The 19538-nt window shown below is 37.5% G+C and overlaps 1 protein-coding gene across 2 annotated transcripts in view; it reads right to left on the bottom strand.

The window, feature by feature from the left end:
- The window catches only part of LOC114634058 (amine sulfotransferase-like), a 62228-nt gene that overhangs the window by 21517 nt on the left and 21173 nt on the right, over positions 1 to 19538 (bottom strand). For both annotated transcript variants that reach the window (XM_028782697.1, XM_028782698.1), the window contains exon 6: positions 5609 to 5795. In XM_028782697.1, the coding sequence (XP_028638530.1) occupies positions 5609 to 5795 (187 nt within the window). The remainder of the gene's footprint in view (positions 1 to 5608; positions 5796 to 19538) is intronic.

Raw genomic sequence — 19538 nt, 5'->3', positions numbered from 1 at the left:
AGAAAGAAAGAAAGAAAGAAAGAAAGAAAGGAGGGAGGGAGGGAGGGAGGGAGGGAGGGAGGGAGGGAAGGAAGGAAGAAAGAAAGAAAGAAAGAAAGAAAGAAAGAAAGAAAGAAAGAAAGAAAGAAAGAAAGAAAGAAAGAAAGAAAGAAAGAAAGAAAGAAAGTGGTGGAAAAGCCTCAAACACATGAGCCACAGGGGGAAAGTTCCTGAATAGAACAACAATGGCTTATGCTCTAAGATCAAGAATGGACAAATGGGACCTCATGAAATTGGAAAGCTTCTGCAAGCAAAGGGCACTGTCAATAGGACAAAATGGCAACAAACAGATTGGGAAAAGATCTTTACTAATCCTACATCCAATAGAGGACCAATATCTAACATATACAAAAAAAGCAAGAAGTTAGACTCCAAAGAACCAAATAACCCTAATAAAAAGTTGAGAACAAGGCTAAACAAAGAATTCTCAACTGAGGAATCTCAAGTGGCCAAGAAGCACCTAAAGAAATGTTCAACATCTTTAGTCATCAGGGAATTGCAAATCAAAACAATCCTTAGATTCCAGTTCACACCAGTCAGAATGGCTAAGTTCAAAAGCTCAGGTGACAGCAGATGCTGGGGAGGGTTTAGAGAAAGAAGAACACTCCTCCATTGCTGGTGGGACTGCAAGCTGGTACAACCACTCTGGAAATCAGTCTGGCAGTTCCTCAGAAAATCGGACATAGTACTATCTGAGGGCTGGGCTGTACTCAGAAGATGTTCCAACATGTAATAAGGATGCATGTGCTACTATGTTTATAAAAGCCACATGTATAGTAGCCAAAAACTGGAAACAATCCAGATGTCCCTCAACAAAGTAATGGATACAGAAAGTGTGGTATATTAACACAATGGAATATTAATCAGCTATTAAAAACAGTGACTTAATGAAATTCACAGGCAAATGGATGGAACTTGAAAATATCATCCTGAGTGAGGTAACCCAATCGCAAAAGAACACACATGGTATTCACCCACTGATAAGTGAATATTAACCCAAAACATCAGAACACCCATGATACAATTCATAGGTCAAATGAAGCTCAAGAAGAAAGAGCAAAGTGTGGATGCTTCAGTGTTTTATAAAAGGGGGAAAAATATTCACAGGAGAAAATACAGAGACAAAGTATGGAGCAGAAACTGAAGGACAGGCCATCCAGAGACTGCCCCATCTGAGGTTCCATTCCTTATATAGTCAACAAACCTGGACACTATTGTAAATGCCAAGAAGTACTTGCTGACAGTGGCCTGATATAACTGTCTCCTGAGAGGCTCTGCCAGAGCCTGACAAATACATAGGTGGAGGCTCACAGCCAACCATTGGACTGAGCCTTAGGGTTCCTGATGGACAAGTTGGAGAAAGTACTGAAGGAGCTGGGGGTTTGCAGCCCTGTGGGGGGAGCAACAGTGCCAACCGGACACATCTTCTGTACCCTCTGGGGACTGGACCTCCATCCAAAGAGTTCACATGGAGGGACCCATTGCTCGAGCTGTGTATGTGGCAAGGCATGGCCTTGTTAGACTTCAGTGGGAGTAGTGGCCCTTGGTCCTGTTGGGGTTCAATGCCTCAGTGTATGGGAATGCCAGGGCAGGAAGGCAAGAGTGGGTGAATGGGTGAGTGAGCACATTCATAGAGACAGGGCATGGGGATGGGGTAGGGGGTTTCTGGAGGGGAAACACAGAAAGGGAATAAGATTTGAAATGTAAATAAAGAAAATATCTAATTTTTTAAAAAGTGGTTAGCCCTAAAACTATATAGATACAACCCATAATAAAAGAACTCAGTTCATTGTATTTAAATATTGATATATATATTATATATAATATAAATACACATGACACACAGACACATATATGACATGTATTTCTATGTGAAACAAAATAAAATCATCAGTTTGAGAGGAAGTAACAGGATCACATAGGAGAATTTGGAAGTAGGAGTCATGACAAGGATTAGAAATAGTAAAAGGAAGGAAGACAATGATGTTACACATAAATATATAGATATACATATTACATATGTATATTCATATATATGCATATACAAATATTTGGGGGAGGAGATTGAGACAGGGTTCCTCTGTGTATCCTGGCTGTCCTGAAACTAATCTGTAGACCAGGCTGGGCTCAAACTCACAGAGATCTACCCAACTCTGCCTCCTAAGTACTGGGATTAAATGCATCCACCATCATGCCTGGTGTGATGTAATTGTAATAAAGAATTAAAAAGCAATGTGAGGACTAGAAAAAATGCAATTTCTAAGTGCCATAATACTGAGACTTTTAAGAAGTAAATTCTTATTATCCAAATATAAATGTATGATATATATAACATACAATTCAACCTTGTGAATTTAACTATTTTAGTGAAAAATGAGAACGAAAGAGTTTCAGTTAATGATGTCAAGTTCACAAAGGGCACCAGAGCTGTGATTACTGTGATTACAAAGGATAAATATTTGTAACCAAACTTAAAAGACTTTTAAAATGGAAACAATAGCATGGTATTTTTCTGCTGTCACATCTGATTGTACAAGGAATATTTCTTGGATTTGGAATAGATAGCAAACTAATATAGATATTGTCAGGAGCAACCTTGCTTATACACTGAAGGCTTAAATCAGCCATAGGCCTAAGTCAGCCATACATGCCTGCTAACACAAAGTCTTGATCTCTGTGGAAAAACACTTACCCTAGAATAGATAGCTATAGACAGGCAGCCTTAGTGGAAAATTACCAGCCTGGATAAGAACAAGTAGTCATAAACCTTGTGGATAGGTAGCCTTGGTAAAAAGTACCAGCTTAGATAAGAACAAATAAATCATAGACAGAGACATAAGTGGCCTGTTCCCTGCTTCTTCACCCACCCAAAACTCTGTTCTGGAAGATATCTGTACTTCCCCTGAGAACACCTATGTTCCTGCATGATCCCCTTCCCCACATCCTGCCTCTATGTGTATAATAACCCCTGTGTGAAAAAAATTAAAATGATGGTTAGATCAGCCTATAGACAAGCCATCATTCGTTGGGTTAGCCTGTTCCACTATTTTCTCTTTCAAGTGATTCCCCCCGGACCCTGTTCATTGCCCTGCTAGACTGGGCAGATATGAGAATTGGAGAGGTTTAGTTTAGTTGGAGAATAAGAAGTAAAAATAATGTTAAATTAGAGAAGACAAAGGAGAAACATTCTTGCAAATTATCGCTATCTAAAGAAATTTTTAAAAAACATTTAAACTTTTTGTATCATCATCATCAGGATAAGGGGTGGATAACTTTAAGTAATCAAGATACATGTGAAGTCCTGCTTTACAATGTTACAGAATGAGATCGCAATTTCTGGATATGGTTTTTCATGCCTCTGTTCCCATCAATTGGAAGGTAGAGGCAGCACTAAGATATGGAGGTAATCCTCTGCTACATATAAGTTCAAAACCAGCCTGAGCTGTATGAATTAGACTTTGTTTGAAAAATGAAAATAAAATCTCAATTATTGATAGATAACATAATTTCAGAAAACAATGTGTGTAAGACACTACTATAATTATTGTGAGGTTATGTGAATTGTTGTGTCATTATTTTGAAAGATGAAGACACACAAGGGAAGAGCAATTTAACCTCCTGCACTTCAAACATAGACTTTTTAAAAATAATATCCTGAATTAAATGACCAGAATTAAAGAGTAAAATTCTTCTGGACTAAGCCATGCAACATGCCTCAAGTCTAAAATCTAAAAACTGTGGTATTCTATTCTGCTTCTCTGTTGTAAGTCCCTGGATTTTTGCCAACAAGCCCCCAGGAGAAGGCAGGGAAAATGTGGAAGTCAGGAGTCCAAAATAATTCCTGGACTCCTTTCTAGGAAGAACCCAAGTGCCATCAGTATTGCAGAAAGAGAGAGAGAGAGAGAGAGAGAGAGAGAGAGAGAGAGAGAGAGAGGGAGAGAGGGAGGGAGGGGGAGGGGGGGGGAGGGAGAGAGGAGGGGAGACAGGGGGAAGAGGGAGAGGAGGAGGAGGAGGAGGAGGAGGAGGAGGAGGAGGAGGAGGAGGAGAGACAGGCAGAAAGGAACCTGGGTTGGAGGGGTAGAGGGGCAAAGGAGAGGCACCCACAGGTCTACCATTCCTTCCAGGCATCTTAGCACCAGCCAGAGAAGGGAAAGGAAGCGCCCTGGACCAGCAGAACCCAGTCTGATTCAGACTGAGAGCAGAGAATAACAAGAAGCTCAAAAAGAGAATGACTTCCTAGTGAGTTTTAGGCCCAACACTTAAAGACAAAGGCCTTCCCCAACCTCAAGGTGATCTTTCTTGAGGACACAAGCCTTGCTTGTTCATACTGGTTTCTTTGATGGTGAATGTGAATGCATACATGTTATTCAGAGTAAACCATGTATTAAATGTCTTTTGACAGAAGGAATGTCCAGGAAAGAAAGCTCATTGACTGAATGCTCAAGGACTATCTAGATACCTCATTAGCATGGGGAAATCCAGGTATTAATGCTACTTGACCCAGTGGGTGTCCTAGTTACTTGTTCCAGAGTATGCAGAGGCAAGTAAGGGAATGACTCTACTCCTGCTGTTCTCAATTCTGAGATTCCTGAGATTTGAGCTAATTCACACTTACTATTTTTATACCTGTCTGGTAACAAGGTCCCACATGCACTACACAAACTTGCAATTGAGACAGGCTAGGCTAAATTCATGACAGTTTTCAAATTGACAGTTCAGGAGACTAGGCCTAATTCTCTGTTTCCAAGGACTGAGTAAGCCCAGGCAAGTCCAGGCAAGTCCATGCAAGTCCAGGCCTCAGAATCTTCCCTGCTACTTGGCCTGAGGCAAGGACAGTGGGTCAGTAGCAGTTTCCAGACTTCCTCAGCAACAGTTTCCAGTCCCCACCCCATACCCCAGCAATGGTTCTGGAATGTCCCTAGAGATAGAGCCAACAATTAAAATAGAGGCCATCTACCCTTCCCCAGAATTCTCTTAATGTACTTTAAATTGGGCCTGTGGATTCACTGTGGTATTTCTATCTTGGCAATGGGAGACTCCAGCATGCTGGACTTCTGTAGGAAAAGCTCTTTGCTTTTGCATACTATTTCAGTCTGGGGTATCATTCTTCAGTGAACTATGGGCCTTTATACATGCTAGAGGGAGGAAGAAGTCAAGTTCCAGGCTATACTGAGCTACATCACATATTGTCATACTGTGACGCCAGCCTGGACTAAGTAGTTTGATTTTCCTTCAAAATAAGATAACACAATTTATAATTGTCTCTTCTAAAATATCCATTGCTAGGTCAATATTACTGATATACCTTGAAGGAGTTGAGTCATATGAGCTAGAAGGAAGGAGACCCACACTTACTAAATAACTAAAATTATCTTTTTTCTTAATAAACTACTATTGAATTTCTGAGAAACTCCTTGTTCTCTGACCATTCAAATATTTTTATGTTCTCAGGGTTTTCAATGTCTTTATCACTTGGAGAAAAAAATTAGAAGCCTAGTGTCATTGCTCTGAGGAAACAGACTCTGGGGGAGTTTATGTATTTTCATTACTACAAACCATTGAGTCTCACCTTTGCGTAGGAAACAGCCATCTTTTTTTCTTGCTCCAACTTTATTATTTACAATATAATGATAATTTGCTAGTGGGTCATATTTCATGTTCTGAAAGGTAGCTTGTCTCACAACAGCATCCACATCTTCTTCACTCAGTTCTTTTTTTAGAAAGCTGCAGATTTTAAGCACTGAGCTTCTGAGGTCCTGAAATAGTCATGAGTTGAGAAATTACTGACCTTATAATGGACATATGAGTTACAGTCAAACATGAGACATGATCGTGTAAGATTCCTTGTAGAAATGCAAAGATGGCTCAACGTAAGCAAATTAGTGAATGGAGATTATATAAACCCCAGGACAAAAGCCTAATATGATTATTTGTAATGGTACAGAAATAAAAACTTTCAGTAAAACACTACAAACAGCAATAGAAAAAAATATACTTCAAACACAAAAGGCTACATGTAAAATACTTATACATGAAATTATACACAATAGAAAAACATATAAAGATTGTTCAGTTGACATTGCAAATAACTCAAACTTTCCTACCTCTACTTATACAATCCTGGAAATAAATAAAGAACAGAATTGTTCAATAATAGGAAATGCAGAATCTACAGGTCTGGTGTATTTCAATGCAGAAAATGCTAAAAAAATAACAATGACATTCTACAGTAATGTAGAATACAAAATAAAAAAACCACACCAACACAATGGTAAATTAATTAGGAAACTGCATCAAAACTGCATAAAAAAGATCAATAATCTTAACATCAAAATTAGCAAGGACAGGCAGAAATTAACCAAATGTTGCTCAATAAAAACAAATAAAGCAAACAAATGTTTAATGTTAAGAGTTGCAAAACAGTAATTTTAAGATAACCTATAAAACAATCCACACTCAGTATAGTGTTTCTTAAAATCCCATTTTGAAAAATAAAAAAAATCATAAAATTCATTTGAAAAGATACTGTAGAGGTAAATAACCTTAAAAGGTGAGTTTCAATTTATTGTATTCAAACTTCCAGATATCAAGAGAAACTAAAAAACTTATTGTACTCAATTGATATAGTAATTATATAAATAGGACATGTGAGGTAAATTCCTTTTTTTTCGTTTTCTTTTTATTTTTTTAACATGTTAATCAAAGGCTTTATAAGTTTGGTAATGCTCAGTAACAAGATGCCCATACAGTCAGAAGTGTAACCCAATACCCAACCTAGATTTATCAACTATCTTTGACTTGCAGAGACACTCTAACATTCACCTACATGTTCAGTGAGGCAAATTTCTATTCTGGAATTTTACGTATCATTTTAATGAACTGTCATGCTGTGAGTAAATGACCCAGCATATAATTGTTGCTATTTGTAACAAAGAATTTTAAAAGACCTGTAGTAAAATTTTAAATGTGAAATTATGACTTCCATTTTAATGAAACAAATATCACTGACCACAAAAATTTACATAGTCTCTGAGAGAATATTACAGGCTGGTTTCAATACCTCACTTTTGACTCAAGATAGGCTATCCAAATTAAAAATCAATGTAGAAAACTCATCATTAAATTACATCACAGATTAAAATGTTGTGACAACTATATACAGAATATTGTGTCTGCATTTGTCGAGTTTCTACTGTAATAAAACAGTAACCAAAAACAATGAGGCAAGAAACATGTGTATTTCTCAATGCAAGTGATACGGCATCATAAGAAGGGAGAAACTGAAGCAAGGAACACAACCAGAACTAAGGAGGAATGCTGCTTATTGATTTGCAGCTCATGGCCTGCTCACTCTGCTTTTTTATTCAACCTAGGACCTCATGCCCATAGATGACACTGCTCAGAGTGGTCACCACCCTGTTGCATCAATCATTAATTGAGAAAATGTCTCACAGATTTATCTACATTGAATGGGATGATGGCATTTTGACAACTAACACTCGTCTTCCAAAATAACTCTAGTTTCTATCAAGCTGAAAGAACACAAATGGCTCAGGTTCTAAAATCAACAATTGACAAATGGTACCTCATGAAACTGAAAAGCATCTCTAAGGCAAAAGACAAAGTCAATAGGACAATGCAGCAACCTACTGGTTGGGAAAAGATCTTTACTAAACCTACATCCCAAAGGGAGCTAACATCCAAAACATACAAAGAACTCAAGAAATTAGACTCCAAAAAAAGAAATAACCTAATTTTAAAGTGGAGTATATAGCTAAACAAAGAATTCACAGCTGAGGAATCTCAAATGGCTGAGAAACACCTAAAGAAAATGTTCAACATCCTTAGTCATCACGAAAATGCAAATCAAAACAACCTTGAGATTTCCCCTTATACCAATCAGAATGGCTAAGATCAAAAACTCAGGGGATAGCAGATACTGGTGAGGATGTGGAAAAAGAGAACACTGATCCATTGTTGGTGGGATTACAAACTTGTACAATCACTGCACAAATCAATCTGGTAGTTCCTTACAAAATTGGAAATAACACTACCTGAAGACCCAGCAATATCACTCTTGAGAATATACCCAAAAGGTGTTCCACCACATCACAAGGACATGTGCTCCACTATGTTCATAGCAGCCTTAATTGTAATACCCAGAAGCTGAAAACAGTCCAGATGTCCCTCAACTGAGGAATGGATACAGAAAATGTGGTTTATTTATACAATGGAATACTTACTATTCAGCTATTAAAAACAAGGACATCATTAATTTTGCAGGCAAATGAATGGAACTAGAAAATCTTTGCCTGAGTGAGGTAACCTAGACCCAAAAAAGACATGAATGGTATGTACTCACTGTAAGTGGATATTAGCCAAGAAGTTCTGATTACAACTCACAGACTCTAGGAAGCTTATCAAGAAGGAAAGCCCAAGTGTGGGTACCTGAAACCACTTAAAAGTGGAACCAAATAATCATGGGAGGCAGAGGGAGGGAAAAAACTGTGTGAAAGAAGGGAGGAGAAAGAAGAAAAGGAGTGGCAGGATCAAGTATGGGGAGAAACAGAAAGGACTCCCAGAGAGACAGAGGAATGAATCAAAATGTGCAACAGTTGGGGTTAGGAGGCAGGAGGAGCCTCTAGAAAGTCCTAGAGACCTGAGATGTAAGAAGCTGCTGAAACTCAATGGGGATAATATTAGATGAAATTCCCAACAGTGAGGAAATGGAACCTGAAGGGACCACCTCCAGTAGATAGATATGGCATATTGAGGCAGAGGATCACTCACCTATCTTCAAAATTTTTAGCCCAGCATTGTTCCTGTCTAAAGGAAATAAAGGGACAAAAATGGAGCAGAGACTGAAAGAAAGCAAACCCAGTAACTGGCCCAACTTGGGATCCATCCCATGAGCACACACCAAATACTGACAAGATTAATGTAGTCATATTATGCATCCAGACATGAGCCTGGCATGCCTGTCCTGTAAGAACCTGTACCAGCCACTGACTGAGACAAATGCAGATACTTACAGCAAACCATCAGAATGAGGTCAATGAATATGGAAGAGTTGAAGCAGTGAAGGAGCTGAAGGGGATTGAAACCCCATAAGAAGAACAACACTGTCAACTAACTCAGACTCCTCACAGTGCATAGAATCTAAGCTAAACACCAAGGAGCATATATAGGCTGGATCATGGCTCCTGGCATGTGTGTAACAGAGGACTGCCTTGTATGGCCCTAGAGAGAGAATATGTGCTTAATTTTGTGGAATTTTGATGTCCCAGGGTAGAGAGGTGCTGGTGGAGGTGAGGTGAAGGTAAAATGTGGTGGGTACAATGGTTGGTGGGTGAGTGAGCAGCTAATCAAAGGTGGGGAGGAGGAGGGAGTGGGAAAAGAACTAGGGGAGGGGGGAGTTGGAAGGAGAGCAGCTTTTGAAATGTCAATGAAAATAATTTAATAAAGAAAATAAATAGAAAATCTATCCAGAACACATTAAGTTATACTGTATAGCTACAGTAATATTAAATAAATAAATAAATAAATAAATAAATAATAAATAATAAAATGGTGCTTTTTTTCTATTCCAATATTCCACAGTGCTCATTGACTAGAATTCAAGACTTACATATATGCACACACTCTTATAGTAATCTGATTTCTACAAAAAAAGAAACAACACACATTTGATAAAAGACAGGAAATGGAGAGATGGTTCAGCCCTTAAAGGCTAGGCTCACAACCAAATATAAAAGAAAAAAGACAGCATCTTCAACATATGGTGCTATTCAATCTAGAAAGCTACAAGAAGAACAAAACTAGATTCTTATTTCACCATGACATAAAGCTCAACTCCAAACTGATGACAAATTGATGACATAAACATAAGATCTGATACCTTAAATGTGATAGAGGAGAAAGGTGAGACAGGAAAGATTTTCTGAACAGTATCCGGATAGCACAAGGAATAAGTGGGGCTACGTGAATAGGTTTCTATACAGCAAAGGACACTATCATTTGAGTGAAGAGGTAGTCTAAAGAATAGGAAAACTTCACCAGCAATACAGTTGACAGAGGATTAGTATCTAGAATATACAAAGATCTAAAAGAAAAACAAAAATAAAATTCTAGACACCAATTAGGAAAAACAATGCAGTTAAACTAAACAGAGTTCTCAAAAGACAAAACAGAAGAGGCTAGAATATGTTTTTTATAAATACATCAGGGCAGCACAAACTGTACTTCAGAGAAAAAGAAAAACACAGGTTAGAAACTTGAGTAGATAGGAAAGGGAGGAGTGAGGCAAGAGGTCAATATGATTAATTGGGGGGAAATTTTCACAGAAATAATAAAATGACACAAAAATATATAAATAGACAAGCATACTCTGAAAAGGACCCCAACAGCTTAGGAAGTGATGGGAACAGTGGTAAAGTGATCACATCAAAGTAAGGGTTTTGGGCAGCAAAGTAAATAATCTGCTGAGTTAAAAGACAATCTTCAGAATGGAAAACAAGCAAACAAACAAACAAAACAATATATAAGTCGGAGTGTTTAGTATCTAGGAAATATAAAAATGTAAAAAAAAAAAAAAACCACCCAAAATCCAAATCATCTAGTCAGTAAAGGAGCTAATAAGTAGACAGTTCTCAAAAGAAAAGAGACAAGTGATCAATGAGCATTTGAAAAAAAATATTCAAAATCCCTATCAGTGATATGCAAAATGCAACTCTTTTAAGACTCCATCTTATCCCAGTCATCAAGAAAACAAATGTTCTTTTCTCTTTTCTTTTTTCTTTTTTCTTTTTTTATTTACTAATTGGCCATTTTATTTACATTTTAAATGCTGTCCGCCTTCCAGGTCACCCTATGCAATGCCCTCATCTCATTCTCCCTCCATGTTGTATCTAACCCGCTCCTTCCCTCACCCCTCTAGCATCCCCCTATGCTAGGGCAACAAGCCTCCATTGGACAAAGAGCCTCCCCTCCCTTTGGTGCCAGATAAGGCAATCATCTGCTACATATGTACTTGCAGCCATGGATCCCTCCTTGTATACTATTTGACTGGTGGTTTATTTGGGGGGTAGTTCTGGGGGTACAGTTGTTTGATACTGTTATCTTTCCTATGGGGTTGCAATCTCCTTCAGCTCCTTCAGTCCTCCCCCTAACTCTTCCACTGGGGTCATCATGGTCAGTCAAATGGCTGGCTGTGAGTGTCTGAATCTGTCTTAGTCAGATGCTGGCGGAGCCTCTCAGAGGAGACCCACATTAGGCTCCTGTCTGTGAGCACTTCTTGCCATCAGCAATAATGTCTGAGTTTGGTGTCTGCAGATGGGATGGATCCCAAGGTGGGGTGGTCTCTGGATGGCCTTTCCTTCAGTCTCTAGTCCATTTTTTGTTCCGGAGTTTCCATTAGACAGGAACAGTTCTGGGTTAAAAATTTTGAGATGAGTGGGTGGTCCCATTCCTCAACTCGGGGGCTGTGCCTATCTACTGGAGATTCTCTTCTTCAGGTTCTATCTTCCATCTGTTGGACATTTTGGCTATTGTCATCCCTGTTGGTTGTCATCCTGCAAACCTCTTGCTTTCCTAGCATCTGGGACTTTCTAGTGGTTTCTCTCAACACCAGATCCACACCCCCCACTGCTACATATTTCTATTCATACTCCTGACCCTCTGGACTTCTCACCTGTCTCTTCCCACCTGATCCTGCCACTCCTTATTCCCCTCCCCCTCCTCTCTCCCTCCCAGGTCTCTCTTTCCCTCTACTGTCCTCCCTCCCTCCACATCCCTACCTCTCGCCACCTCCTTATCTCCCTCCACCTCTCTACCTCCTTATATCTATCTCCCTCACTCTACCTCTCATGATTATTTTGTTCTTCCTTCTAAGTAGCATTGAAGGATCAACAATTTGGTCATTCTTCTTATTATCATTCATATCTGGGAGTTGTATCATGGCCACTCTGAGTTTTGGGACTATAATCTACTTCTCAGTGACTACACACCATGTGTGTCATTTTGGGTCTGTGTTATCTAACTCAGAATGATATTTTCTACCATCCATTTGCATGTAAAATTCATTACTTCCTCATTTTTATTAGCAGAGTAGTACTACATTGTGGAAATGTACCACATTTTCTGTATCCATTCGACAATCGAGAGACATCTAGGTTGTCTCCAGCTTCTGGCTATTGTAAATAAGGCTGCTATGAGCACGGTTGAGCATGTGCCCTTGTTATATTTTGAAGCATTATTTGGATATATAGATGGATCTTCAGATATGACTATTTCCAGTTTTCTGAGGAACCGCCAGATTAATTTAAAAAGTGGTTGTACCAGCTTGCAGTCCCACCAGCAATGGAGGAGTAGTTCTCTTTCTCGACATCCTTACCAGCATCTACTATCACCTGAGTTTTTAATCTTAGCCATTCTGACTGGTGTGAGATGGAATCTCAGGGTTGTTTTGATTTGCATTTCCCTGATGACTAAAGATGTTGAACATTCCTTTAGGTGCTTCTCTGCAATTCAAGATTCCTTAGTTGAGAATTCTTTTTTTAGCTCTGCACCCCATTTTTAAATGGGTTATTTGGCTCTCTGGAATCTAACCTCTTGAGTTCTTTTTATATTTTGGATGTTAGCCCTCTATCAGATGTACAGTTATTAAAGATCTTTTCCCAATCTGTAGGCTGATGTTTTGTTCTATTGACAGTTTTCTTTCACTTACAGAAGATTTTTAATTTTATGACGTTCAATTTGTCAATTGTCGAGCCATTGGTATTCTCTTCAGGAAAATTTCCCCTCTGCCAATGAGTTCCAGGCTCTTTCCCACTTTCTCTTCTATTAGTTTCAGTGTATCTTATTTTATGTGGAGGTTCTTGATTCACTTGGACTTGAGCTTTGTACAAGGAGATAAGAATGGATCAATTTGCATTCTTCTACATCCAGACTGCCAGTTGAACCAGCACCACTTGTTGACAATGGTGTCATTTTTCCACTGGATGGGTTTGGCTCCTTTGTCAATGATCAAGTGATCATAGGTGTGTGAGTTTATTTCTGAGTCTTCAATTCTATTCCATTTATCTAGCTGTCTGTCTCTGTACCAATACCATGCAATTTTTATCACTATTGCTCTGTAGTACAACTTGAGGTCAAGGCTGGTGATTCCACAAAAAGTTCTTTTATTGTTAATAATTGTTTGCACTATCCTGGGTTTGTTTGTTTGTTTGTTTGTTATTCCAGACAAAGTTGAGAATTGCTCTGTGTCTGTGAAGAATTGAGTTGTAATTTTGTTAGTGATTGCATTGAATATGTAGATTGCGTTTGGTAAAATGGCCATTTTTACTATGTTAATCCTGTCGATCCATGAGCATGGGAGATTTTTCTATCTTCAGAAGTCTTCTAAAAATTTTTTTCTTTAGAGACTTAAAGTTCTTATCATATAGATCTTTCACTTATTTGGTTAGACTTACACTAAGATATTTTATATTATTTGTGATTATTGTGGTTTTTTCCCCCTAATTTCATTCTTATCCTTTGTGGAGAGGAAGGCTACTGATTTGCTTAGTTTTATGTCCAGCCACATTGCTGAAGTGATTTATTAGCTGTAGGAGTTCTCTGATAGAATTTTTGGGGTTGTTTTTATATACTATCATATCATCTACAAATAGTGATATCTTGACTTCTTCCTTTCCAATTTGTACAACTTTGACCTCCTTTTGATGCCTATTTGATCTACCTTTAACTTCTAGTACTATATTGTGTAAATAGGAAGAGAATGGACAGCCTTGTCTTGTCCCTGATTATAGTGGGATTGTTTCAAGTTTCTCTCCATTTAATTTGATGTTGACTATTTGCTTGCTGTATACTCTTTTCATTATGTTTAGGTATATGCCTTGAACTCCTGATCTTTCCAGAATACAAAAATATTACAAATTAATAAGATAATTCATTTGAAAAGAAGGCAGAAACCAGAATAGATAGTTCACTAAAGATTACATATAAATAGTCATTGGAATAACATTATTTATTACCAGGAAATTAGACATTACAGCCAGAGTATAGTACCATTTTACACCCCATAAAAAGGCCACCACTATAATAGTAAGTAGCAATTGAGAAGAATGTGGAGACAATGAAATAGGTATGCACACAATATATAGTAACTTAAAATGTTTATTCATGTCCTTCCTGTCTGAACCAGTGCCCTGAGAAAACCTTGGGCAACAAGTCCCATAACATCCAGAAGAAGCTAGACTCCGAGGCACTCTTACATGCCCAGGATCATAGGATTGGTCACACCAGGATTTGAGGTTCTTGGAAGCAGCTTGACTCCCAGGGGCTCTGACATGCCCAAGATCTCAGGATCAGAGGATCACAGGATCACAGGATCACAGAGACATCTAGACTCTGAGTTCTAACACAACCAGGATCACAGGGGAAACAGGCTCAAAGTCAGAGAAAGTGAGGGCAAGTAGCACTAGAAATAACCAGATAGAGAGAAGCAAGCATAAGAACATAAGCAATAGAAACCAAGGTTACTTGGCAACAACAGAACCTAGTTTTCGTACCATATCAAGTCCTGGATACACCATCATTTCACAAAAAACAAGATTCGGATTTAAAATTACTTCTGTCATGCTGATGATAGAAGACTTTAAGAAGAACATAAATAACTCCCTTAAAAAATACAGGAGAACACAGGCAAACAGCTAGAAACCCTTAAAGAGGAAACAAAAATCTCTTAAACAATTACAGGAAAACACAACCAAACAGTAGAAGGAAATGAACAAGACCACGCACAATCTAAAAGTGGAAATAGAAACAATAAAGAAATCAAAAAGGGAGACTATCCTGGAGATAGAAAACCTAGGAAAGGGGTCAGGAGTCATAGACGCAAGCATCACCAATAGAATACACAAAATAGAAGAGAGAATCTCAGGGGGAGAAGACCATAAAAATTCACATAGACCCTGAGAGAATATTGTGGGCTCATTTCAATCCTTCACTTTTGACTCAAGATAGGCTATCCAAATTGAAAATCAATGCAGAAAACTCATCATTAAATTACATCACAGATTTAAAAGTTATGACAACTATCTACAGAATATTCTATCTGCATTTGTCTCATTTCTAATGTGATACAATCATGACCAAACATTGACACAGCAGTCAAAGAAAATGCAAAATGCAAAAAGCTCCTAACCCAAAACATCCAGGAAATCCAGGACACAACGAGAAGACCAAACCTAAGGATAATAGGTATAGAAGAGAGTGAAGATTCTAAACTTAAACTGCCAGTAAATGTCTTCAACAAAATTATAGAAGAAAACTTCCCTTACCTAAAGAAAGAGATACCCATGGAAATGGGTATAGGTTCAAAGAAAACTATAGAACTCCAAATAGACTAGACCAGAAAAGAAATTCCTCCTGTCATATAATAGTCAAGACATCAAATGCACAAAACAAAGAAAGAATATTAAAAGCAGTAAGGGAAAAACATCAAGTAACATATAAAGAAACACACCATCAGCATTACATCAAACTCCTCACAAAAGACTGTAAAAGCCAGAAGATCATAGGCAGATGTCATATAGACCCTAAGAGAACCCAAATGCTAGCTCAGGCTATTATACCCAGCAAAACTCTCAGTTACCAGAGATAGAGAAACCAAGGTATTCCATGACAAAACCAAATTTACACAATATCTTTCCAAAAATCCAGCCCGACAAAGGATAATAGAAGGAAAACTTTAACACAAGGAGGGAAACTACACCCTAAAAAAAGCAAGAAAGTAATCTTCTATCAACAGTCAAAAGAAGATAGCCACACAGGCATAATTCCACCTCTTACAACAAAAACAGCAGGAATCAACAATTACTTTTCTAAAATATCTTTTAACATCAATGGACTCAATTCCCCAATAAAAAGACATAGACTAATGAACTGAATACGTAAACAGGACCCAGAATTTTGCTGCATACAAGAAATGCACCTTAATAACAAAGACAGATACTGCCTCAGAGCAAAAGGCTGGAAAACAATTTTCCAAGCACATAATCTCAAGAAACAACCTGGAGTAGACATTCTAATATTGAATAAAACTGACTTTCAATAAAAAGTTATCAAAAAATATAAGGAAGGACACTTCATACTTGTGAAAAAAATCTACCAAGATGAAGTCTCAATTCTGAACATCTATGCTCCAAATGCAAGGGGACCCACATTCATAAAAAAAACTTTACAAAAGCTCAAAGCACACATTGAATCTCACACAATAACAGTAGGAGACACCAACAGCCACTCTCATCAATGGACAGATCATGGAAACAGAAACTAAATAGAGACAATGTGAAACTAATAGAAGTTATGAGTCAAATGGATTTAATAGACATCTATAGAACATTTCATCCTAAAACAAAACAATATACCTTCTTCTCAGCACCTCATGGTACCGTCTCCAAAATTGTCTATATAATTGGTCACAAAACAGACCTCAACACATACAAGATCATTGAAATAATCCCATGCATCCTATCAGATCACCATGGACTAAAGCTGATCTTCAATAACAACAAAAACACCAGAAAGTCTACATACACATGGAAGCTGAACGACACTCTATTCATTGATAACTTGATAAAGGAAGAAAGAAAGAAAGAAAGAAAGAAAGAAAGAAAGAAAGAAAGAAAGAAAGAAAGAAAGAAGGAAGGAAGGAAGGAAGGAAGGAAGGAAGGAAGGAAGGAAGGAAGGAAGGGAAGGAAGAAATTAAAGACTTTTTTAGAATTTAATGAAAATGAAGGCACAACATACTAAAACTTATGAGACACAATGAAAGCAGGGCTAAGAAGAAAACTCATAGCTATAAGTGCCTCCAAAAAGAAATCGTTCAGAGCATTCACTAGCAGCTTGACAGTACACCTGAAAGCTCTAAAACCAAAAGAAGGAAATACACTCACGAGGAGTAGAAGTCAGGAAATAATCACACTCAGGACTGAAATTAACAAAGTAGAAACAAAAAGAACTACACAAAGAATCAACAAAACCAGGAGCTGGTTCTTTGAGAAAATCAACATGATAGATAAACCAATAGCTAGACTAACCAGAGGGCACAGAGACAGTATCCAAATTAATAAAATCAGAAATGAAAAAGGAGACATAACATCAGAAATTGAGAAAATTCCAAAAATTATCCGCTCCTACTACAAAAGCCTGTACTCAGCCAAATTGGGAAATCTGGATAAAACGGACAATTTTCTAGACAGATACCAGGTGCCAAAGTTAAATCAGGATCAGATAAACCATCTTAACAGTCCTATAACCCCAAAGAAATAAAAACATTCCTTAAAAGTCTCCCAACCAAAAAAAAGCCCAGGACGAGATAGGTTTAGTGCAGAATTCTATCAGACCTTCAAAGAAGACCAAATACTAATACTCTTCAAACTATTTTACAAAGTCGAAACAGAAGGAACACTGCCCAATTCATTTTATGAAACCACAATTACACTTATACCTAAACAATACAAAGACCCAACAAAGAAAGAGAACTTCAAACCAGTTTCCCTTATGAACATCGATGCTAAAATACTTAATAAAATTCTCTGAAACCAAATACAGGAACACATCAAAGTGATCATTCACCACAATTAAGTAGACTTCATCCCAATGCAGGGATGGTTCAATATATGGAAATCCATCAATGTAATCGACTACATAAACAAACTCAAAGAAATAAACCATACAATCATTTCATTAGATGCTGAAAAAGCAGTTGACAAAATTCAACATCCCTTCATGTTAAAAATCTTGGAAAGATCCATAATTCAAGGCCCATGCCTAAATATAATAAATACAGCAAACCGGTAGCCAACATCAAACTTAATGGATAGATACTTCAAGCAAACTCATAAAAATCAAGGACTAGACAAAGCTGCCCACTATCTCCCTATCTATTCAATATAGTAATTGAAGTTCTAGCTAAAGCAATTAGACAACAAAAGGAGGTCAAAAGGATACAAATTGGATAGTTAAAATATCACTATTTGAAGATGTTATGTTAGTATACTTAAGTGATTCCAAAAATTCCACCAGAGAACTACTAAACCCTATAAGCAACTTCAGCAAAGTGGCTGGATATAAAATTAATTCAAACAAATCAGTAGCCTTCCTCTACTCAAAGGATAAACAGGCTGAGAAAGAAATTAGAGAAAAGACACACTTCATGAAAGTAACAAATAATATAAAATATCTTGGTGTGACTCTAACCAAACAAAAGTAGGATATGTATGACAAGAATGTCAATTCTCTGAAGAAAGAAATTGAAGATGATCTCAGAAGATGGAAAGATTGCCCATGCTCATGGATAGGCAGAATTAATATAGTGAAAATGGTCATCTTACTGATCATTGATTCAATACAATCCCCATGAATATTCCAACTCAATATTTCATGGAGTTAGAAAGAGCAATTCTCAAATTCATTTGGAATAACAAAAAAAACCAGGATAGTGAGAACTATTCTCATCAATAAAATAACTTCTGGGAGAATCACCATCCTTAAGCTGTATTACAAAGCAATACTGAAAAAACTGCATGATATTATTACAGAGAAAAGGAGGTAGATCAATGGAATAGAACTGAAGACCCAATCACACACCTATATGGTCACTTGATCTTTGTTTCACAAAAGAGCTAACACCATTGAGTGGAAAAAAGACAGCATTTTCAGCAAATGGTGCTCGTTCAACTGGAGGTCAGCATGTAGAAGAATGCAAAGACACCCATTCTTATGCCTTTTTACAAACCACAAAGGTGGTTATTGAACACACATAGTAAGAAAGCAAGCAGGGGTGGCAGGACTGACTGGAGAACAAAATGGAACTAGCTAGAGGAAAATGATGATTTAAGGACTGGGGGAGGAGAAGGACAAGAAATGAGAAAATGTGATGGTGTAAATAAAAGTGTTTGGGTATTCCAACCTAAGAACTTAGTAGAAAATAAATTTAAGAAAAGAAGGTAAAAAGGAGAAAACTGTTTTCCTTTGAAGTGAAGCATGATGGCAAGTTAATAGAGGGTTTGCAGACACCAAGATGAGGGAATGAGGAGTTGCAGTTCAATGGAAAAGTGGCAAGAAAAAGAGAAGATCTTCTAATTTGTTCTCAGAGAGTTTAATTTTTCATGATGAGAAGAGATGTCTTTAAATGTTTCTATTTCCTTTCTGAGTATACAACAAACATCAGTGCAGAGGAACTTAAAATGTTTTCCATATGAGAAGAACTACTAAGCTTTAGACAGATTGACCCACAATATTCTCCCATAACACAAAGTTGATCACTGTTGGGAAAAAAGGAAGGACTTTCTAAAGGAAGGGCTGGTTGCTGCCTTATGTCTTTTTATTTGTAAGCGATCATGTGAAAGAAAGTTATATGGCCCATATGATAACTATGTCATAGCAATTAACTTATTTCTACAAATAATTTGTTGCACAATGAACATTAAGGGACA

This window comes from Grammomys surdaster, unplaced genomic scaffold (assembly GCF_004785775.1).
Source record: "Grammomys surdaster isolate TR1022 unplaced genomic scaffold, NIH_TR_1.0 842, whole genome shotgun sequence".
In the NCBI taxonomy this organism is placed as follows: domain Eukaryota; kingdom Metazoa; phylum Chordata; class Mammalia; order Rodentia; family Muridae; genus Grammomys; species Grammomys surdaster.
Note: the sequence above shows the minus strand (reverse complement) of the source record. Positions and strands in the feature narration are given on the sequence as shown.